Genomic DNA, 23442 nt, shown 5'->3' with positions numbered 1-23442 from the left:
TTTTGGAATGAGCTGATTCTTGGTGAGGATGATCTCCTCACCATAGAGATCATCCTCACCAAAAATCAGCCCATTCCAAAACTTCTAACCCATGTAAGACAAAACACGTTTGTTAAAGTGTGTGGTAAAACTTAGGGTGCTGAACGGACCCATATATATATATATATATATATATATATATATATAATCATAATAATTCTTTTTTAATTTAGATATTACCCCTATTGACCATGGTCTTAATCTTGGAAATTAATAAAAAAGACCTAAATGGCCTCATATCAACCTCTTTGCAAAAACCTTGAATTATATATAGGGAAATGTTCAGCACCCTAAGTTTTACCACACACTTTAACAAACGTTTTTTGTCTTACATGGGTTAGAAGTTTTGGAATGGGCTGATTTTTGGTGAGGATGATCTCTATGATTAGAAGATCATCCTCCCCAAAAATCAGCCCATTCCGAAATGTTTAGCCCCATGTTTACAAGTTGAAAAATCGTGGACCGTCCATTTTTTGTAAATCATTTTTGATGGGGTTAGAAGTTTTGGAATGAGCTGATTTTTGGTGAGGATGATCTCCTCACCATAGAGATCATCCTCACCAAAAATCAGCCCATTCCGAAACTTCTAACCCATATAGGACAAAACGCGTTTGTTAAAGTGTGTGGTAAAACTTAGGATGCTGAACGGGACCCTTATATATATATATATATATATATATATATGGGTCCCGTTCATCCTCACCATAGAGATCATCCTCACCAAAAATCAGCTCATTCCAAAACTTCTAACCCATGTAGGACAAAAAACGTTTGTTAAAGTGTGTGGTAAAACTTAGGGTGCTGAACATTTCCCATATATATATATATATGGGAAATGTTCAGCACCCTAAGTTTTACCACACACTTTAACAAACGTTTTTTGTCCTACATGGGTTAGAAGTTTTGGAATGAGCTGATTTTTGGTGAGGATGATCTCTATGATTAGAAGATCATTCTCCCCAAAAATCAGCCCATTCCGAAATGTTTAGCCCCATGTTTACACGTTGAAAAATCGTGGACCGTCCATTTTTTGTAAATCAATTTTGATGGGGTTAGAAGTTTTGGAATGAGCTGATTTTTGGTGAGGATGATCTCCTCACCATAGAGATCATCCTCACCAAAAATCAGCTCATTCCGAAACTTCTAACCCATGTAAGACAAAACGCGTTTGTTAAAGTGTGTGGTAAAACTAAGGGTGGCGAACGGGACCCTATATATATATATATATATATATGGGTCCCGTTCAGCAACAAACATTTTGGCAAAACATTTTTCAAAACATGGGTTAGAGGTTTTGGAATGGGCTGATTTTTGGTGAGGATGATCTCTACGGTGAGGAGATCATCCTCACCAAAAATCAGCCCATTCCAAAACTTCTAACCCCAGTTTACAAGTTGAAAAATCGTGGACCGTCCATTTTTTGTAAATCATTTTTGATGGGGTTAGAAGTTTTGGAATTGGCTGATTTTTGGTGATGATGATCTCCTCACCGTAGAGATCATCCTCACCAAAAATCAGCCCATTCCAAAACCTCTAACCCATGTTCTGAAAAATGTTTTGCCAAAATGTTTGTCAAAATGTTTTTTTTTTCTAATCTTCAACTTCAAGATTATATCTCCCTCAACTTTTAAAACTCACGATTTAGATAGTATTAGTTGAAGACATGGATTTTTAGCAAGAATGATTGTGCCATAGGTTGAAGATGAAGTCAAATAAATTGTAGAACTTTTCACATCGAATTATAACAAGGAATTGTAAAATTTTACATTCCAATATATATATAGGGTCGGGCAAAAGATTTCGGAATGGGCTGATTTTTTTTTATGAGGGTGATATTTATGTGAGGGGATTATCCTTGTAAAAAATCAGCCCATTCTAAAATTGCTATCCCCAACGTACAAATTTAAGAATTGTGGGCTATTCATTTTAATTTGTAACCACTTTTCATAGGGTTGGAAGCTTTAGAATCAGTCGAATTTTTGTGAGGAGGATCTACTCACCGTAGAGATCCATCCTCACAAAAAATCAACCCATTTTGAAAGTGTTTTGTCATATAGGACAAAACGTTGTCTACAGAATGCTCCCCATATATATATATATATATATATATATATATATATATATATTTAAGCATAAGAAATAATATTGCAGATTATTCCTTATATAAATCACCAAAAAGTGATAAATTTTGTACTCCAAAAAATTTGCATTATCGAGCATTTTCAGTACAAATGATTTGTTGCTAACAAAATAAATGAAAATCATATAATTAAATGAGAGAATCTTTTTGCCAATAGGCATTTTATAGAATCCCGATGAACCAATCGCACGGCATCTAATGTTGGTAGTTTTGTAAAGTGGGGATGCCCTAATTACAAGCAGTTTCATGTGGTTGATCTAGCATTTTGTGAAATCCTGGAACGATTTTTCTGTGGGCCATCTAGGGTTTTGTGAAATCTTGGTATGGTTTTCCTGTGGGCGATCCTGGTATGACTTTCATGTGGGCGATCTTCCTATGGCAATCTAAGATTTTGTGAAATCCTTGAACGATTTTTCTATGGGCCGTCTATGGTTTTGTGAAATCCTGGTATAACTTTCCTGTGGGTGATCCTAGTATGACTTTCATGAGGGCGATCTTCCTATGGGCGATCTAGGATTCTATGAAATCCTGGTATAACTTTCCTATGGACAATCTTCTTGTGGGCGAGCTACGATTCTGCGAAATCCTGGTATAACTTTCTTGTGGGGCGATCTTCCTATAGGCAATCTTCTTGTGGGCGATTTAGGATTCTGTGAAATTCTGGTATGACTTTCTATGAACGATTTGGGATTCTATGAAATCTTGGAATGAATTTCTTGTGAGCAAAATATTTATCGGTAAATTATCAAATGGAAAATCGATTCTTTCATTAATTGATCAAAATAGCATAGTCCATGGACTCTATGAGTTTCAGTTCATCTAATATCTGCCAATAGTTGTAAGAATCTTCTCTCATAAATAAATCTTTTAGTCCCTTTCTCACTTCCTAAAATGATTCAATTAAAATTTATTTGCAACAATTATTTTAAGACTCCATACTTGATTCAAAAATCACAACTAAGAATTCCTAGATTCCTTTCCATAAGAAAACAAAAACATGATTCATGAAGATCAAATCTAAAAAATGGGCAAAACAAATCATCAAACCTAAATAAAAAACTGATCTAAGCACATCCAACGGTGAATACTAAGATACACACAGCTTCTTTGATACACAATAACATAACGTAATTATTAAGTAATAAAATAAACACAAATCTCAAAAAAACAATGGTAGTTCAACTCAAGGCTTCAAGCTTCTTCAATCTTTCCAGCCGAGGCTAATGAGCTTCTTTTCAGGTGCTCAGGTTAAGAAAGAAAACTATACCAGCGCACGTTAGTACTCTCCATCGCCATAACCACCACTGTTAAATTAACGACCAACCGAAGCCTTATAAACATAATACATCTATAAATAAGCGAAAAGCCGAGAAAGAGCACTTCTGCTCCAGCTTTTCCCGCTCAGATTTCTATTTCAGATTCTCTCGAACACATCAACTCTTGATTCGAATTCGAAAATTGGTAAATTTTGCAGGTAATCTAAATCTGTTTGTAATTTCTAGTTGTTTCAGTTGCTCATTGGTTATTGAAGTAAGAATCTCGAAGACTTTCTGCATTTCTATGGTTTTAGTGTTTGATTCACTGAGCTCCTCTGAATCTAGGGTTTTTAGGGTTTGAAGTTCTTGGTCTCAGGAATTTGAGTGTTTTAATTGGTTTTTTGGTAGTTGGAATTTGAGTTCGAACCATGCATGCAAGCAAAGCAAGCTTCATTTGGATTTTTTGTGATGGAAAAAACATGAAAATTACGCTGTTTTTAGCCATCCGATTAATATTTTTGTGGAAAAGTTCACGAAGTGGTTGTAAAACCAGTAGATGATAGTGAGTTTCGTGGTCATCAATTTGTATAAATTTTTTTGTTTTTTTTCCAACTTTTAGATTAACCAGAATATGGAGTTGACATGTTTGACCAATTAGAACCTTCATTGAGAGACGATTTCAAATGTTTTGACTGTTGTGTAAATGTCTTGTATTCTGTTGGGGGTTCACTGAGCTGAAGGGGCAGCGCTCCCTGCTTGGGTTTATGGAAAGAGTAAATGTGTAATATTTTTTTAAGGATTTTCTATTTTTAGGAGAGTGACACGTTTTCTCTGCTCTTGGTTTTTGCTAGAGATCTTTAGTGTTGTAACACTTGAAAGAAAATTGTGATTGAATTTTTTATCTGATCCGTGGATGTAGACACACTGCCGAACCATGTAAATCTTGTGTTTTGTCTGGATTTTCTGTTCTCTTTGCTGCTTCATGTTTTCACATGACTCAGCAAGAAAATTGCATTGATCATGCATTCGTAATTGTATCATGTCTGGACAATGTAAAATTTTGGGTGACTGAAATTGAATAAACATGCGGTCCGATATTAGTTGTTTGTTGGGCGTATGGACAGAAAGAAACAAGATCTTAAAAACTAGGTATGCCATGTTGAGGCTGTGTTGAATGCTGATTGCCCCCTAAATCTTTTAATACTTTATTGGTTAGCCCTTTTCTTGGAGTGCCAAGGTGCTTTTTTTTTTTATCCCCTTTTTTCAAACAGACTCATATTTGAGAGAAGTGAATCTTTCTCACCCTCTCTTTAGTTTGTATTTTTATTTGCCCATTCTTTCTATTTAAGTTCTATTGATCCCCAAAAAAAATGTGTGGACAACAGTTTTTAAACAATGGTTAAGATAAAAAAAAATTGAATATATTGGAGAATCAATTTACCTTTTTGTTGGCTAGATCAACCATGGATGTAATATTTCTACTTATATTAATGATTGAGAATTATGGAGAAAAGATGAAGATCCTTCATACAATATTTATTTATTTGGAAAAGACATATGGCAAAGTACATAAAGAGCTAATTTGGTGAGTATTGAGAAAGAAGGGAGTCTTGACTGGATACATCAACATAATTAAGGACATGTATGCTAGGGTTGTCACTAGTGTGAAAGAAAATGGAGAGGAGACGAATGAGTTCTCAGGTACAATTGGTCTACATCAAGGATTGACTTTGAGTCCATATTTATTTTCTCTAGTTATAAATGAAGTAATTATTCATATCCAAGGCCACATACCTTGAGTTATGTTATTTGCAAGTTATATAGTATTAGCTAGTGGGACTAGAGAGGGAATCAACACAAAACTAGAATTATGGAGGGAGATGTTAGAGTCCAAGGCTTTAGGATAAGTTGAACTAGGACCAAGTATGTTGACACCTTAGGAAGAGGAATGTCGAGTTGAATTGATGTCTAAAAATTTCTTGAAGTGTTCAATCTCACTATCTCGAGCCTATTATACAACATAAGGATGGAGAAATTGAGGCAGATGTTACCCATAAGATGAGAGTTGGATGGTTAACATGGAGGTGCACTTCTAGAGTACACTGTGATGGGGGCATAAACCAATAAAACTAAAAGGAAAAAAAAAAAAAAAATTATAAGACGACAGTAAGACAACTAAGCTTTGTGGAGTTGAATGTTGGACACTCAAAAAGCATTATATTAATAAATTGAGTATAGTAAAGATGAGGATGATGAGATTGATGGGCAAAAAAACTAGGAAAGATATAATTTGACTCCAACCAATTCCTTCCAAGTTGTTTAATTTTGGCTTTTGTGCTTATTTGGTTCACCCTAGAAATGGAAAGATTATCGAATTTCACTCTCGTGAAAGCCCATGCTTTACTATGTTCACTTGTTACTTGTTAGTGCTTTGGTATGTAAGATTTCTAGGATTACACTCCCTGGGATTGAAATCCTTCTTTCATACTTGAACTTATAAAATACAAAATAAAAAATCCTTTCATTAACAAAACCTACAATCCAAATCCTTTTCTGGCCCACATATCCCCTAACATCTTGTATTAAGTAGGTGAAAGTTTTCTCCTTAAGCATGTGAATGGTTGTGGTCCATTTATTAACCAAACCCTGCATAATTGTTCTCAAAATCTTGTTTTCCCATCTCCTCACTTTCCACGATAAAATTTATTTTCATATCCACCATTCAAGGAAAGTATGTATATAATACTTGAGCAAAAAAGAAGATTGAAAGTATTTTAGTAAAGAGGGAAGGTGTGGTATACCATTTACAGATCATATCTAATACAATAATATATTGTTTTGTTGTGAAGTATATAAAAGACAAGGAATTTTTTCTTTCTTTATTGTATTTTTTTCCCCACCTATAATTTCTCATTGTACTCTATTACTAGTTACATTTATAAGAGCACAAACTCTTTTGGTCCTACTAGGTAATCCTCTTCATGGTCAAGGTACGATACTCATATTTTTCTCCATTTCATTTTATTACCCGTTTGCTCAATCTATATTGAGGTCTTAAAACTTCCCATTCTCTTTCATTCAAGATCTTAAAATTCCTTTCAATTGTCTCCTTAAAAACTCTGTTAGATTTTTATTATCTCTTATCTTAAACATCCAACTATGAACATCACGTCATCTTGCTTTTATAGCATTTTTATGAACATTCCCCCAAACTCGTTACCATCAATTTGTTTTTAGATAATTTTTTTTCCTCTAAAAATGGTTAGCCATCCCTATAACTCATGATTGGGGAATATGAGACATCGAAATAACACTTGAGTCTCACCTCAATGATCCAAAAACACCTAAAAGCCTGGGGATACTAACTCATATATATATATATATATATATGGTTTGCAAAGAAATAGCTGTAGCTTGGAAAAATTCCGCCTTGTCTAAAAAAAATCCTTGCTCAAGTCATTTCTATCCCCTTTGTACATGAGTTGGGAGAAGCCTCCATAGGTCAATATTTTGAAGCCATACTCATAGAACTAAGGAATGAGCATCAAAGTTGTAAATGAGATGACTTGAAATCTATGAATACCCTACTAAGCTAAATACATTGTTGAGTGGCTATTCTCCAACGCCTAATAGATGATAAAGACATGTTTTGGTACACCCTATCCTATGTTGGAGAAGAGTACAAGGTGTTCTCCACATCTAGGACCCACCCCAAATGTCCCTTCCCAGGTTTGATGAGTTATAGCCCCTACTACATGAATCTTTTTTTTTTTTTTTCCCTTTCCTTTGAAAATTCAAGTCCCAGTAGGCTCTGCTTAACTTAATACTCTTTACACTCCCTGAAACAACTAGGGATGTGGATTTGGTAGCAATCTTGGGGATCTGGCATAATCTCCACCAAGTTATGTCCTATTTAAGTAGTGTACCTACAAGACTTTATGTTGTAAAAAAAAAGGGTCTGATGCACTCAATGAAAAAAAAAGCATCATAATCCCAATGTTTTTGGGGGGTGCAACAACCAATGTAAGAAGTAGGCCTACTATTGCAAACGGATAGAGATGTGACATCTTTCACAACAACGTGGATTGATGGCAAGGGAAAAGGTTCTTGTATCATCTTTGGCAATTGGAAGGTGTTAATTTGTCTTAGTTAATCTTCCTTGACCTTGTTACTTTGTAGATGGGATTTCTAGGGTGTTGTGCTGTTTTTTATATTCATCTATATATGTTTCTTGAATTGCACCTTACTATGGATGTTATGCTTTCGATTCATATATATAATTCATGATTAATTTGTTGTCACTCTCTTATACAAAACTTTCCTATTCCGATCGCTCTTATACATAGCTTTCCATTTTTTATCTCAGATTCCCAAAGATGAGGCATGTTAAGGAAGAAACATTCTTCAACTTTGAACATGTGAGTGTTTGCAACTAGTTCCAGCGTGCTCTATAGTGGTCAAGTTTTACATGGAAGTGCTAGTATCGTTCAATTAATTTTGACCCATTTTTTGCAGTTTACACACTTTATTACCTCTTCTTATGTTGTATTTATGTTAATGTGCTTACCAATGATACATAAGCAAGTTAAGGTTTCCTTTTATAGAGAAGGCAGATCATTGGTATTTGTAATCAATTGCTATCATTATGAGGAGGAACATAGTGTTCCATTGCTAGTGTATTGTTAAAAAGATTATGAGCATTTGGATATTCTCTTCAACTCTAAAGAGATCTTAGTGTGGTTGAATGGCACATCTCAGTTGATGAATTAAGACAACAAAGATGGTGATGTAATTCTTCAGTGGATCATGTTATCTTTTTGTGGGATCATTATGGTTGAGTGTTGCCTCTTGCATCAGTTGTGGTGAATCAGTCAATCACCTTCTTATTCACTGCAGTTTCTCTTGGGCCATCTGGTGTTATTTTTTTTTCTTTCAGCTTTTGGATTTGGTTAGGGTGTTTCCGAAATCAATTTTCTTGCTTTTCCAAAGTCGGAGTTCCTCAAAACTTTGTTTTTGGAGAATTTTGTGATTTTTTGCCACTTGCGATTTGTTGTGGCATCTGGAAGGAGATGAACAGGTGTGTTTTTGAAGGAAAGTAGCATTAAGTGCAAGGGGTCATTATCAGCATTCTTGCTTTTATTTTCTTCTAATGCAAGCCTTTAATGACTTTAACTGTTTAAGGGTTGTTTTTTTTTTTTTTTTTTCTGTTGAGGATTTGTTGTTTAGATGGGAAGCTTTTATGTTCTTCAGTAGAAGTTTTGGTGCTTTCTTTTTCATTTGCTTGTTTGATTTTCAGTTTCCAATATGGGCCTCTCGACCTCCTCTATATTCTCTTTAATAAGATTTATGTTTATCAAAGAAAAGGGTGATGGTTTTGAAATCAGAAAGCAGTAGTGTGTGTTTCTTATTTAACCACATCAGAGTGACAAGGTTATTAATTAGCATCATTTAGAAGAAAAGGCTAGGGAAATATTATGAAGGATGGATGATTCTTTAGTGTGTATTGAGAGTGGATACTATGAAGAATGTTTTCTTCAAGTGTGATTCATCTTGATGGGGGGTACCCATTTCATTCACACACTGAATACTATGGCAGGATCCAGACAATGCCAAGTTGCATCAACTGAATCATCTAGGGTTCAGCCGACTTCCCCCCTAGTGCCATTTCAATTGACTTAAATTTGCTCTCTACTGCACCATATAACCTCAACTATATTTTTTTTGTCTTTATTACAGGCTATTGACTTAAAAGCAGTAGTAGAAGAGTTACATGGACTTGGATCTCAGGAACTTAATAAGCTACTGAGGGATTCTGAAAATTTTACTCTGCAACGCTATACTGAAAAAGGCTCATTGATTGAGGTAAAGTATCTCTTCATTTTCTTTTCTTATTTCAGTTGTCTTCCTCAAAATGGTTGCCTGAATTATTTGATTTCAGGTAGATATGGAAAAACTTGGTTGGTCTCTCCCGTTGCACCTTATTGCAGTGGTTGTCTCATCTGGCAGAGATGAAATCTGCTTGAGATATTTGCTACGTGGTTTTCAGCTTTTGCATTCCTTATGTGACCTTGCATCTCGGCAAACTAAACTTGAACAGGTGGATTATGCTAACTCCAGGAAACTGTCTTTTTGGCAAATAATGTTTTTTTTTAAATCTGATTATGCATAACAGAAGTGATAGCTGTATTTTTTAATAGCTGGTAATTTTTATTCTTCCCAAATACTCTCAGAAACCAGTATCTACCGTGATGGGGAATACTCATGTCCAGGTGTCACGGACAGTGCTACCATGGTAGGATGTGTCCTGCATAAAAGGGATATCGGACGCTACATTTGGTGGGTCGCACCTAGATTGCATTGTAAATTGAAAGTAATGGATGTTGTAACTATCCCATCCATGACATTCTGGTGTATGGATGGAAAGATTATGGTGCAGTGATGGAGTCCAGAAAAGGTTCTATTTAGATTAAATGGTTAGAACATATGATGAGAAATATTTCTTTCTGACCCTATTGCATCTGTACCATGTGTCCAGCGCTGTTAGGTCTTCCCATTGTATCTTTTGATCTATGCATTCCTCATATTGTATGATGAGGAACCAGTTCTACTTTCGGGAGAAGCTGTGGATCCCTAGTAGAAGTTAGATAAGAAGGGCTAGGATAGGCTATTGAGTAGTCCAATTTTGGCATAATAAATGGTTCGTCAGCAAATTGGAGCCCCCATGATCCAGAAGTTAGTTTACTATTTCAGATTCCTGTTTAGTCTTCAGTTAGTTTCTAACTTTCTATTTCAAGTCAAGCTTAGGTTTGGGAAAACTTCTATTTCAGTTTGCTTTGGATAACTTGTAGTCAAACTTTTGAGCTTTTAAAAAAGGAAAAATAAATTTTGGAGTCTTTGATTGTTCCATGTTCTGTTTGATTAGAGTTTGACTGCAACTAGGAAAATATTGGAGTTATTGTCCAGCCATATATAAACACCCCATGTATTACTCTGCTTCCTTAAATTCAATTGAAGCTTATTTGGCGAGTTTGGTTTCTATGAAGTCTGTTTTGTAAGTTATGAAGCCACTTTTAGTCTATTACTATCAAGGTATAAATTTCAGTTTTGATGTCTATTTCAATTAGGTTGGAAATGGAAATATTTTGACCATTGTGGAAATCAATACAATTTTTGAAGATATGGTGGAAATATTATGAAAAGATGCAAAGGGATTCTCAAGAGATTTCCGATTTTTCATAAGAAAGTAAAGTTCAAGGTGAGGTGTGGTGATAGAATCCGGTTTGGGGGCGGGGCCTCCACTGAAGGCCCAATTTCCCAACCTCTATGAGTTGTCCCTCAATGAGGACAAGGTTATTTCTTCCTTCCTTGGTAGAATGGCTTGGGATTTTGGCTTTAGAAGAGCTTTCAATGATTGGGAGTTGGAAGATTTGGGGAGAATGATTGCCGACACTGTCTACTTCAATTCATATTCATTATGTTGATTGTTGTACTTGGGAAGGAACAAAGGATGGTGGGTTTTCAATGCATTTTATGTATCGGGCAAGTTCTTGGATCACAGTCATGTGTTTCCTGGCTTTTTCATTTGGGTTAGGAAGGTTCCTTCCAAGGTTTCAGACCTTATTTGGGTGGCAGTGTTGGGAAGATTGCCTACTTTGGGCCAAATTATTAGAAGAGGCTTTCTTTATCCAAATTTCTGTTGTATGTGCAAGAAAATGGAGAATTGGCAGACCATGTTTTTGTTCATTTTCTTGTTGCTCAGGGAGTTTGATCGCATTTCCTGTCTTTTGGCTTGGAGGGGTGTTTTCCACCTTCAGATCGTTTGCTTTTTGAGTCTTGTCTCTCATGGGGGTTCCTGTTTGCGAAGTCAAAGCGCATCCTTTCAAGCCTTCTTCCTTTTGCCATATGTTGGGGTTGCTGGTAGGAAAGGAACAGTCGTATTTTTTTAGAAGGAAAATTCCATTCAGGAGATATTATGTCAATTTTGGTAATTCTCTTTCTTTGGGGAAAGCTGTTTGAAGAAATCAAGGGTATTTTCCTTTGAAGATTTATTGTAAGATGGGATAGAGTTTGTAGTCTTGATTATGTGTAACCTGCTTAGTGGTAGGTTTGTTTGTTGTTTCCTTTTTGTGGGTTGGTCATCTCAACTGCTCCTCTAATAAAAATTTCTTTACCAATCAAAAAAATATTATGAAAAGATGGAAATGTTGCGGAATTTTTTTATTGAAAGTGAGGAACATGATAGAACACATACATGAAATCAGTAGCATTCTGCTACACGTGGCAACTCGGCATAAGTGTCTGAGAAAGTTCGACAGTGACAGTTAAAACAGTCGTATGCGTAGTGGAAATGAATATTAATGTCACATTAACTACAATTACCTTAATATGTGAAACACTTTCTTAAATGAACAAATTATTAAGTACTACAAATCAGTAGCATTCTAGCTAGCCTTAAGGCTTCACTTTAAACATCAGGTCCCATAGTCATCTCATATTATGGTCAGTTTGATCAATTTGTGAAAAAGTAAGTGTGGCAAGTTGGTAAGGTCAGTAGGTGTTGATTACATAGACCTGGGTTCAAATCCTCTCTTTGTCTACAGATCACTAACCTAATCCACTTTTCCTAAAAAAAACTGTCTTAATTAAAAAAAATGAATATCTACCCCAGAAATTCCATCTCCATCGAATTTTTCCCTTCTCCATAACTTTGAAGCTGGAGCTTCTAGAAATGTAGGAATTGCCTATAATATGGGTAATCATGTTACAACCTGTTCCACTGATTGAGGATAATGTCTGTGTAATTGTAGTAACTGACAACCAACTTTGGAGTCTGCACACACATTCATTAGTCTGAGTGAATACAGAGATCAGTAGGTGAGTATTTGTCTTTCATGGCATCCATACTTGTGGGAAGACCATCATTTTATGAATTCATAACCTAATTTCAAAAAACGTGGATGAATCATTTAGCTTTTGAAAAACCCATCTTTGTTGAGCTCAAAAGTTAGTTTGAATGATTTTGGTGTAGAACTTGAGTCCTAAAACACTCTTCTTATTGTTCTTCTTCTTCTGATATGTTGAATGCTATTATAGTATCAAATGACTCTTAGGCTTTTTATTTATCCTAAGAAGTGTTGTAACATTTTGCTGCATCGTTGATTCTTAATTTTATGGATCCCATATAATAATTGGTTTGATTTGATGAAGATATAATCAAATATGGAGGAATTTGATTTCCATAGTTGGTTATTTGTTACATGGGTGTTTTGACATATAGTCCTTCAAATTTCTTACTTTTTTTTCCATTGACACTTGTTTTTCTTAGTGTAGTACTTTCCGTTATTTTTATATGATGGTTTCTAAGATTTGTGAAGTTAAGAAGACCAAATGTTCAACCACCCTTTCCCCCTTCCAGATTTTGCTTGAAGAGGTGAAAGTTACAGAAGTGATAATGGACCTGGTGTTTTATATGCTTGTTGTTCTTGCCCGTTATGAACAGGTTATCCTTTACATCTCATGTTTGGTCTCCCTTCCTTCTTATCTATCTACGGTTTCTTCTGAGACTTGGTTTTGTGGTGCAGGAAGATAATGTTACAAATTTCCTACCTATACTGCATTCAGCAATTGTGGCTTGCAGCCTCCATCTATTGACAGGATATATTTCTTCACAATGGCACGATCTTATACCTGTTTTGCTTGCGCATCCAAAGGTACCTTATGGTCTTGTCCACGTAATTTGTTGAAGCTGTCTTTCACCTGAGACTGGATTGTGTCGGAGAAAACCTAGTATACACAACTTCCAAGTTTTCTTATTTGCATGATTCATGGTTTTCCCAAGCAAGTTCATGTTTTTTTCCTCCTTCGATATTTTTGGTGGTGTTTGATATTTTTTTTTATTTGGATATTTTGATGCCATTTTATTTACATTTCATTACTAGAGTCATTCTGTTAAATTCTCAGCTGATCTTGAAGCTTTCTATGACAGGTTGATGTGTTCATGGATGTAGCTTTTGATGCTGTGCGCCTAGACATCAAGTTTCTCCACATCAAGCTGTCAGCTCTAAACTCTGATGTCTTCTGCAAAAAATCCAGTCCTCTAGCGGCTGAACGAACAGCACACAATCTCTGCCAGCAGTGTGAGGCATCATTACAGTTTCTTCAGTCCTTGTGTCAACAAAAGTTGTTCCGAGAACGTCTACTTAAGAATAAGGTTGTGTCTTTGAATTTTTTATTGCTTGTGTTTGAAAAAGATTAATTGATTAAGAGAAACATCTTTTAGCTATTTTATGGGATTTTTCCAAGCTATGGCAGATGAAAATCAGAGGTACCAAGTAAAACATGACAGCCTAGACATAGAATACCAATCTTTGTGGTCCATCCCACTATCTGATGGACCCTACTTGGGAGATTTCATAGGCCACAAATTTATCTGGTGGATGATCTTAATCAACTAATCTACTCTAGGCTTGACAAAAGGGCTATTGGCAAAGTGGATGTTTTCTGTTCTTTTCTTTTCCACTAAGTTACAGATTGTAGGTCATGGTCTTCTTATTGGATTGTTTTTTCGTGATGAAGATCTCCATCTATTCCCCTGTACTGGAATTCCATTGGTGGACATAAGGGTAGACATCCTTATGTCCACCTGAACAAGTACATGAAATTTCTCATGGCAACATTTCATGTTTTTTAATTTATCATTTTATTGAAGCATGCTGTACGGTTTTTCAGCTTTTTTTTTTTTGGGAAGGTAATTTTTTTTTTTTTTTGGGGGGGGGAGGTGTTTTTCATGTATTTTAATTTGTCATTCTGCTGAAATACCAGTACAATTCCAGGAACTATGTAAAAATGGGGGAGTTCTTTCACTTGCTCAAGCTGTCCTGAAGTTAGACATCCCACCGAATTTTAAGGAGTCCTCCAAAGTCATGGCTGCTGTATCTAGGCTGAAGTCTAAAGTCCTGTCAATTGTAAGTCCAAATTGGTCCACACACACAGACATATATATATTATACACACACAGCACTTACATCACTCCCTTTTGAAAGACATTCCATAAATGAGATTCTAAAGAGTCAAGTGAGAATCCAGATCGAGTTGAGCCTAAGTAGCTCACTAACTCCTTCAGGGTAGTAGATTGGGGACTATTCATTTGTGTATGAATCTGATTTAGTCAACCGAGAAGCTCTGGTGCAGCGAGCCCTCAAGGAACAGTCTTCAAAAGCAATAACCAGGCACTTTCAACCCAAGAAAAGAAGAGAAAAAGAGGGAATTACTCTTAAATCCCCTCTTTTTTCTCTTCTTTATATATATAGGGTGACGTTTGGAGGCCCGAAAGAGAGCCAAACATTTTTTCAATGTATGAGTTAGAAGTTTGGGAACTGGCTGATTTTGTGTGAGGATGATCTCTATGATGAGGAGATCATCCTCACCAAAAATCAGCCCATTCCGAAACTTCTAACCCCATCAAAAGTTGTTTACAAAAAACGGACGGTCCACGGTTCTTTAACTTGTAAACTAGGGTTAGAAATTTCGGAATGAGCTGATTTTTTGTGAGGATGATCTCTTCACCATAGAGATTATCCTAAAAAAAATCAGCCCATTCTGAAACTTGTAACCCTTATTTTGAAAAATGTTTGGCTCTCTTTAGGGCCTCCGAACGCTTCCCATATATATATCTGTATGTATGTATGCATGTATGTATCTGGAAAGTGGTCCACATAATCTATCTTAAACATTGTTTGATCCCTTAACTGCACTTGGAATTTAAATATCACTTCCTTTTGGTTATCTCTATGAACAAATTGCATTGGTTCAACCATCTGCACCTGCCCTTTATGCAGTTGTTGCAGCTTTGTGAGACAGAAAGCATTTCTTACTTGGATGAGGTTGCCAGCTCCCCGAGGAGCATGCAATTGGCAAAATCTGTTGCTTTAGAGGTTAGTTGATTACTTACTTTGGTTCTTAGGGGATGAGGTTGGAAATACTTTCAGGAACTTAATGGTACCTATCATATAGATTATAATGATGGTCTACTATGTATGCTGTTCCTGCTGGATAACGGGACCTGACAGTCTAGAAGATTCCTTGCACAGTTGCACCAAAATCTTCTTTTTTTCAAATAAAAGTAGCCACCCGTTCCATAGATTTCTTTTGCAGACCTTTTACCATATTTTTCTCTGTTTAGAGGAATGCACTAGATCATATTGTTGTCACTTGAGTTCAATTTTGTGCATTTGGGAGATCCCCTAGGTGGTGCTTTTAAATGGTTGGTTCAACATTACTTGTGCACCACCAGTACTCTTTGGTATCCTAAGATTATTTTCTCTTTTATTTGTGATGACTGCTTGTCTACCAATCTGCTTGTTATTGATTTAAAGGTCATATTGTAGGTCCTCGGGCTATTAAAGACTGCTTTTGGTAGAAAACAGCATCATAATGCCTGCTTTGAGAATAGTTACCCAAGGGGTCTTGTACTTCTCAACTCAATGCGTCTGGCTGATATCTTCTCCGATGATTCAAATTTCCGATATTTCATTACAACTAATATTGTAAGCTAGTCATTGATTTGTGTAATTTCATATAAGCTATTGTTCGATGCCTATCTTTTATATCAAATCACATTTTTGTTCTCTCTATATTGTTCTTCTATTCTGTCCATGGTTCTCAAACCCAGTTTTTCAATTCGTCTCTGATGAGTCAAACTCTTCCATTGATTTACATAAATTTTATAGATAAATACTTAAATTTGAATAATAGTAATCTTTACTTTTATAAGCTGGATTAACAGACTCAAGTCTTGGACAAGTCACTAAGACGGGCAAAACTTACAGTGGATTTCATGCTCAGATGCTTCCAATACTAAAATGACTTGCCTGAGTTGTCTTGGTCTCAGAAGAGTTCTAAAACCATGAATTTATTGCAATATCTTTTTAGATAATCCTTAATATTTAAAGACAATAAAGAACTGTTAATTCCTTAAGAGAGATTTCTAGAAATTTATCTTCTTTTCTTAGTAAACAACCTTAAGCATATGAAGATAAGATTATCACGAGGTTTTGATACTTATAATTTACTGATGAAATGTTTTCTTTAATTATTATATCTCTCCCTCTCTCTCATATATAATCAGAAAGAAATATGAATATATATATATATATATATATATATACACATATTTTTAAGATTTTCCTTTGATAAGTAATTGTTTTGGATGAGGTTTTTAACAATTTTAGTGCCTTCTTTCGTTGCAGACTCACGTTTTAGCTGAAATTCTCTCACTACCTCATGAAGAGTTTTTGTCTAGTTGGTGTTGTACTGACCTCCCAGTAATCGAGGAAGATGCTGCACTTGAGTATGACCCATTTGTGGCTGCTGGAGTGATTTTGGCATCAGTATCAGTTGGTTTTGGGATATCTTCCCCTCTGAATGAAACAAATACAGAATGTCCTTTCACCCTCAACAGAGTTCCCCAGACTTCATATGCACAGCAGAGAACGGCATTATTGGTCAAAATAATTGCAAATCTCCATTGCTTTGTTCCCAGCATCTGTGAAGGTGAACCCTAAATTTTATTGAATGCAGACAGAAAGTTTCATTGGTTTTGCCAGAGTATTTTTATGATTATGTTCATTAAGCTCTTATGTTGTAATTCAAAGAGCAAGAAAGGAACCTGTTCTTAAACAAATTTCTCGAGTGCTTGCAAATGGAGCTACCGAAATCATCTTCTGGGTTTTCATTAACTTCTGATCCCCAACGAGCTGCTACTGTTTGCAAAAACCTCGGTAATTATCTCATTCCTATGATTATATTAGTTGAATTAATTTTGTTTTTTTATATATTTTATTTCATTCCTGATATGATTTAACTTGTATGTTCAGGTTCCTTGTTGGATCATGCTTCTTTAATTCCTAATTGGTTGAATGACGAGGATGTGCAACTCATAAGGTGATTTAAACTTCAACTTTCAATTTATTTTTCTGGATATTTTCTAATGCCTTAAGCATGGAACAAGATGTGTGAACTGTTACTGGAACCATTTATGAATTTTCACTTGATAGTCTTATCTTTTCACCATCACCATCATCATCCCAAAAATCTGTCATAAAGCCATGCATTTTTTTTTTCCAATCATGAATTAACATAGGTGGTCAGTTGATACAACATAATACTCGAGTGGTTGTAGACTTAGCGGCAACATACTGTTTTCGAGCTTCCAGTAAACTTTGGAAGAACTGCTTTGCTTCTAGGTATCATGTGGAACACTAACATAATCAACATTGGACCCAATGTTTTTGAAGTTATCCGGTTTGTGGTGGGTGGTGATAGGGTTCGCTTTTGGGAGGACCGTTGGTGTAGCGATTCCCAACGTCAGAAGAACTTTCCTGGTCTTTACACTTCGTCCTCAAAACAAGGGATGCCCATCTCTTCCTTTCTGATTCAAAATGGCCAGGATATGTCTTGGGACTATGGTTGCAGACGAAATTTCAATGATTGGGAAATCCCTTGGGTTACCTCTCTTTCTAGCCCCTGGTCCTCTTTTGTCTTTTCTACTCATCCAGAAGATTTCTGGGTCTGGGAAGGCAGCAAGAAAGGGGTCTTTTCAGCGGGTTCTTTCTATTTGTTACTAGACATGTCCAATTTGGATCCTTCACTGGTTTCCGTGATTTGGTCTCCATCCTTGCCCTCAAAAGTGTCCATGTGGTTAGTTTCTTTGAATAAATTGCTTACTTCCGACCACTTCAAGGCAATGGGTATTGTGCTAGTGGACTTTTGTTTCTTTGCAAATCTAGCGGGGAATCGGTAGATCATCTCCTTATTCATTGTGAGGTGGCTCATCTAGTGTGGTCTTATTTTCTTTCTTTGTTCAACGCCTCTTGGTGTGCCTCTTGTTCAGTCAAGATGTTGCTTGAAAGTTGGAGGTCTACAGCCTTCTGGGAAGGGTGAGGATTCTTTGGAACTTCATTCCCCCTAGCTATTTGTTGAGGACTATGGAAGGAAAGGAATAAGCTAATCTTTTTGTAGAGAGTAATCTTTAGTATTGTAGACTCTCTTTTTTATCGGTGTAAGCGGTTCAAACAGTTTAAGGGTATGTTTGATTGCATGGAAAGTGACTTTCCATGGAATTTGAAATCCATAGAAAAATAGGTAGGGTTGGAAAATCAAATCCATTGATTGATTTTACTTGGATAAAATTATGGAAAAAATATGAGAAAAAAGAAAAAGAGAAGATGAGGGGAAGAGGGAGGGGGGAGGATGTGGCGGCGGTGGCGGCTACAGCGACGGAGACGGTGGTGGTGGCGGTGGCGACGGCAATGGTAGCGGTGGAGGTAAGTGAGGAAGAAGAAGGGAGAACGTGATGGTGATGGTGGCGGCGGGGGAGGTAAGTGAGGAAGAAGATGATGAGGAAAATGGGAGGAAAACGTGGTGGTGGTGGTGGCGGAGGAGGAGGTGAGGGATGGAGAAGAAGGAGAAGAAGAGAGAGAAGCTAGTCGGAGATGGTGATGATAGAGATGGAGATGGTGATGATAGAGACGGAGACGGTGACGACGAGGTTAGTGTAATGGTGGTGGTGGTGATAGGAAAGAAGAAAATATGGGTGGGGAAGAATTGGGGATGAAAAATATGGGTGGATTTCACTTTCCCACCCATATGGGTGGGAAAGTGAAATTCATGTTTTGGTGGACTTTTTGATTGGGGTGGAAAATGAATTTCCATTTCCATGTGCAATCAAACACTTGAAAAATGTCATTTTCCATGGAAATTGATTTTTCACCCTATTTTCCATGTGTAATCAAACATACCTTAAGGGTTTTTTCTTCGAAGTCTCTTTGTACAGGTGGGATCTAGTTTGTAAAGAGTGATCCCCGTTGTTTTGCTTTAGGTTTTTTGTTTTTCTTTGGCTTTTGCCTTCTTGTTTGCTTGTCTCTTTGTGTGGAAGCATTGCCCTCCTTGCAATAAAATTTTCGCTTATCAAAAGAAAAACGTTAGAATGACTTACGAAATGTGTTTATTATTAGGTATTGGATACAATTTTTTTTATATACTTTATGGGTAATGGAGATGTGTGTTGGAACAAGGATAGCCCTTTGCTTACAAAACAGTGTCTCCTTTAAAAGAAGGGTCTCTATCTTTTTAAGATTTTTGTCTGTTTTAAATCCCTATTAATAGCTTCAACGTAACTTATTCCTAGGCACCCTTGCCTCTTGAGTTTTTTTTGGGAGTCTCTTTGGTTGTCCTGTCTGAATCACAAATAATTTGCAGTATAAAAAGGCCTCCAGAGAAGAAAAGGTCCCCATGTAGCTGATTTAAATTTAAACTATGATGGGTTCTCCCTTCTAAATCATGGCCTGTCAGGATGAATGACCGTCGTTAGAGATGTGAAAGGATCAACTGAAAGCCTCTCTGGCCCAATTTGTTATTGAAGATTGTGGAGACCAGACTACGTTCTTGGATGGCTGTCTTCAACATTACTTGAACAACTAGGCATTCAGTTGGACCGTCAAGTCTTGCTAGTATCTCCAGTTTTATTCACTACTTAATTATAGACTTGGATATTTGCTTCAGATACGCTACTTTGTGCCAGCAATTTAGTCTACTTATTGCCTAGGCAATCATAAATTGGCTTACTCTGTACAGAAGACCCCTTTTCACCTATTTATTGTTTTCATAAAATGTACTTTTTATAATATGTGCAATTTCAATTACGCTGTATATGGCTTTTTATGTGAGATGGAGTTGTGTGTAGCTGCATACTCTGTTTCTTTTAGGCAAAGTCTTGATTTGTGTACTCAATTTGTCCAGTGTATTCTTCAAGCAGTTTCAATCACTAATTTCTCCTTCACAGATTGAAGCTAATAATACAAATCAGGTAAAATCTAACACTCTCTATCTATAAGTGATATTACTTCAGTTTTAATCCTCTTTACAGATCCTTTTTATGTTGCATTTCCCTTGGAATTTTGTTTTACTTTCCCTTGTTAACCACCATGACGAAATTTATACCATCTGAGCTCAAAGGACTGCTATTGCAATGCAGGAACAAATTCAGGAAAACAAGCTTAAGGATTCACTTGGCTGGGATAAGTTTTCTAGCCTCAATATCGGTGGACGTCATCAGGTGAGAATACTCTTATCTTCATTTCATGTTCTTTGCAATCATCAAATGATGTAGTAGTTATCTGAGGTGATGTGTCTGAGTTGATTCTGATTGACCAAGTTATTTTAAATTTGAGCCAATGTTGGAAAACTTGTGAAGAGACTGACTCAGAAGGTTTATATAATTGATATGGACGAATCACCTCAGTTGCACAGAAGAGTCATAATTTTCTATTAAAAAATGTTTGCAAAATATTAAATAATCAATTAAAAAGTTTGTAATAATAAAAAGTGGTTCGTTTTTCAAAACTTTTAGGAAGAAAAAAAAAAAAAAAAAAAACTGACTGACCCACCTAGGTTCTCTAAACATGGGGGCCTCAATTTGACAGTCCTGAACGCACTAACTGAGAAATAATGTTTCACTCCACAGGAGGCTCAAGTTAGAGGGGCATACTCATCTCCTCTAACAAGAAGAGTAGATTCAAAGGCGTGGGAAGTAACCCTAGACTTGAGACATAAAAGTGATGACATAAAGGAAGGAATCTCTGAAAGCTCACCCTACCAAGATGATGCAATGGAGTTGGGTAGGAGAAAAGATAAAGCTGTGACAAGGAGTGCATCTGAGTCTTTGAGAGAGATTGACAAGGATGTACGAAATATTGAAACAAGCGGCTCAGATACAAGCTCTACTAGAGGAAAGAATCCTCTCGATCAAATGTTGGATAACGATGACTTCCCTAAATTGGCTGATCATATTAAAGAAAGTGGATTCAGAGGCACCATTGAAGAAAATGAAAAGAGTGAAAACATAAATGGTGAAGAAAAACAGCGGCGAAAACGGAAGAGAAACATCATGAATGATAAGCAGATTACATTAATTGAGCGAGCCCTCTTAGATGAGCCAGAAATGCAGCGAAATGGAGCTCTGTTGCAGTCATGGGCTGATAAATTAAGTGCTCATGTACGTAAAATGCACACGTTATTTCATATTTGGTGTAAAATGTATGTTTTTTTCCTAATCCATATCAAGAAAAGAATGTGTTTTCTTCCCTAAGAAATTTATGTGTTGTGCTTTTTCAGGGCTCTGAGCTTACACCTTCTCAGCTGAAAAATTGGTAGGAAGCCAACCTCAAGCTTTTTAACAATTATTTCATTTTTCTTTCACAAGTAACATGAGCATCAATTTCCAAATAAACATGCTTCCACATTGCTTTGAATTTTTAGTACGGTTTGAGAGGAATTTGCTCTGGATTGTTAGTCTGTTTTCTTTCCAAAGATACATTTGTGTCAGGATGATAAGATGCCTGACCAGGTACAAGTGGTGTACTCATATACGATGAACCATAGCTTTTATTTAGGCGATCTAACAGTTATTAGAGATTTTCTTACAATATTCTTTATGTTCTATAATATAGTTATTTCATTTCAAGCTTTGAAGTTCCCAAGCTTTCACAAAATAGAGATATGAGTCCGACATTTTCTTACATTTAAACATTTCCCATTTCAATATAAATGTAGATAGATAATTGTGTGGGTTGTATTATCAAACAGGTTGAACAACCGAAAAGCAAGGCTAGCCCGTGCAGCTATTGGAGTTCGTGCACCATCCGAAGGAGAAAATGCTTTTCCAGACAGGCCAGGCGGGTCAGGACAAGGACACTTCTATAACTCACCCGAGAGTCCCAGTGAAGAATTTTACGTCCCATCAACGACAAGAAGAGGAAGCAATCAAAACACGCCAAAATTTGGAGTCACATTGAGAACAGGAAATACCGAGACTCCTGAGATTGCTCCTACAGATTTTGTCGACTTTGCAACCCAACATAGCATACAGATGAACTCCAAGTCCTTGAGATACATTCGACGCGAGCTGGGTCAACATGTCTTGTTGTTAGATGGGGAAGGAAAGGAGATTGGTAAGGGGAAGGTGTATCAGGTTGAAGGTGGATGGCATGGTAAGAACTTAGAGGAAACGGGGACATGTGTTGTGGATGTTGTCGAGCTTAAGGTAGAGAGGTGGACGAGGCTCCAACATCCATCAGAAGCTGCAGGGACCACATTCGACGAGGCTGAAAGCAGGAATGGTGTGATGAGAGTGGCATGGGATACAAGTTGTCTCAGTAAAACAAGCATCTGAAATGGTAGTGAAGGGAGAGATTGGTGGATCTCTTTTATTAGTTTTTTTTTTCTCTCCTTTCTAGTTTTCTTTTTAGAAATATGTAGATGATGAATCTGAGACTCCAGAGTCTGTGCAATGGCCTGACTGTTTATTGATCCAGACTTTTCAAATGGTTCAGTCTTGTAACTTTGACCAAATTTTCCCTTCAACTTCTGATTGGTCTAATTATTTAAATATCCAAATTAATGAGATGATCAGAGATAGGAATGATATCCTTCGTTCAATAAAAAATTCTCATGGTAAAATAGTTTAAATAATATATTTTCATTTGTGAGAAAGACCGACGATTATAAGTGTAGAACAAGACCCAGGATTAGAAAATAAACCAAATTATATAAGTATTTTTTTATACATGTTACATTTTTTTTTTTCAAATTAATTTGAAATTAAATAAAGGCAAAATAGAATTAAAAGTATGATTTGAAAGGAAATGGACTTAGGTATGTATGCAGCTATTTATATAAAATTCTTGAGTCCCCAAATATTTGGGATCGCTAATATGAAAAAAAAAAAACCCTTATTTAAACCTATTTCATAATTCAAATCTATTTCAGGTTTATTTCAATTATGAAAAAACAAAAAACCCTTATTTAAAGGGTTGGGATATGGCTCTTGAAAAAAATATGTTTTATCAGCTTGCTTCCATGATTTCGTGTTACTTCATGGTATTACCAAAAAAAAAACATTAAAACATGCCACAGAACCGTTAATCATTTCCCTTGTGTATCCCAAAGAAA

General features: G+C 36.2%; 1 protein-coding gene across 6 annotated transcripts; it reads left to right on the top strand.

Moving 5' to 3' along the window:
* The first annotated feature begins 1658 nt into the window (after positions 1–1658).
* Positions 1659–22822, top strand: LOC147395903 (sequence-specific DNA binding transcription factor ATNDX). 6 transcript variants are annotated; one of them, XM_086450364.1, is made up of 19 exons: positions 1659–2842; positions 3427–3653; positions 7802–7853; positions 9172–9297; positions 9374–9532; positions 12851–12934; positions 13017–13145; positions 13421–13645; positions 14268–14399; positions 15273–15368; positions 15822–15980; positions 16683–16986; positions 17088–17213; positions 17310–17376; positions 20233–20299; positions 20468–20548; positions 20957–21487; positions 21607–21641; positions 22078–22822. In XM_086450364.1, the coding sequence occupies exons 3-19, from the start codon at positions 7812–7814 to the stop codon at positions 22661–22663; spliced, it is 2949 nt and encodes a 982-aa protein (XP_086306490.1). In that variant the 5' UTR covers positions 1659–2842; positions 3427–3653; positions 7802–7811; the 3' UTR covers positions 22664–22822. The 6 variants fall into 6 exon arrangements, with proteins under 6 accessions (XP_086306490.1, XP_086306489.1, XP_086306491.1 ...); XM_086450363.1 differs by having other exon boundaries at positions 3419–3653; XM_086450365.1 differs by lacking the exon at positions 3427–3653.
* The last annotated feature ends 620 nt before the right edge of the window (positions 22823–23442 follow it).

The sequence above is a fragment of the Akebia trifoliata genome, chromosome 8 (assembly GCF_017979445.1).
Source record: "Akebia trifoliata isolate Shusen 1 chromosome 8, ASM1797944v1, whole genome shotgun sequence".
NCBI lineage: Eukaryota > Viridiplantae > Streptophyta > Magnoliopsida > Ranunculales > Lardizabalaceae > Akebia > Akebia trifoliata.
Note: the sequence above shows the minus strand (reverse complement) of the source record. Positions and strands in the feature narration are given on the sequence as shown.

Coding starts and splice junctions, on each gene's coding strand:
- LOC147395903 (XM_086450365.1), top strand. CDS start 7,812: ATGAGGCATGTTAAGGAAGAAACATTCTTCAACTTTGAACAT. Junction 17,377..20,232: donor GAGGATGTGCAACTCATAAG/GTGATTTAAACT, acceptor CAATTTGTCCAG/TGTATTCTTCAAGCAGTTTC. Junction 20,549..20,956: donor ATATCGGTGGACGTCATCAG/GTGAGAATACTC, acceptor TTCACTCCACAG/GAGGCTCAAGTTAGAGGGGC.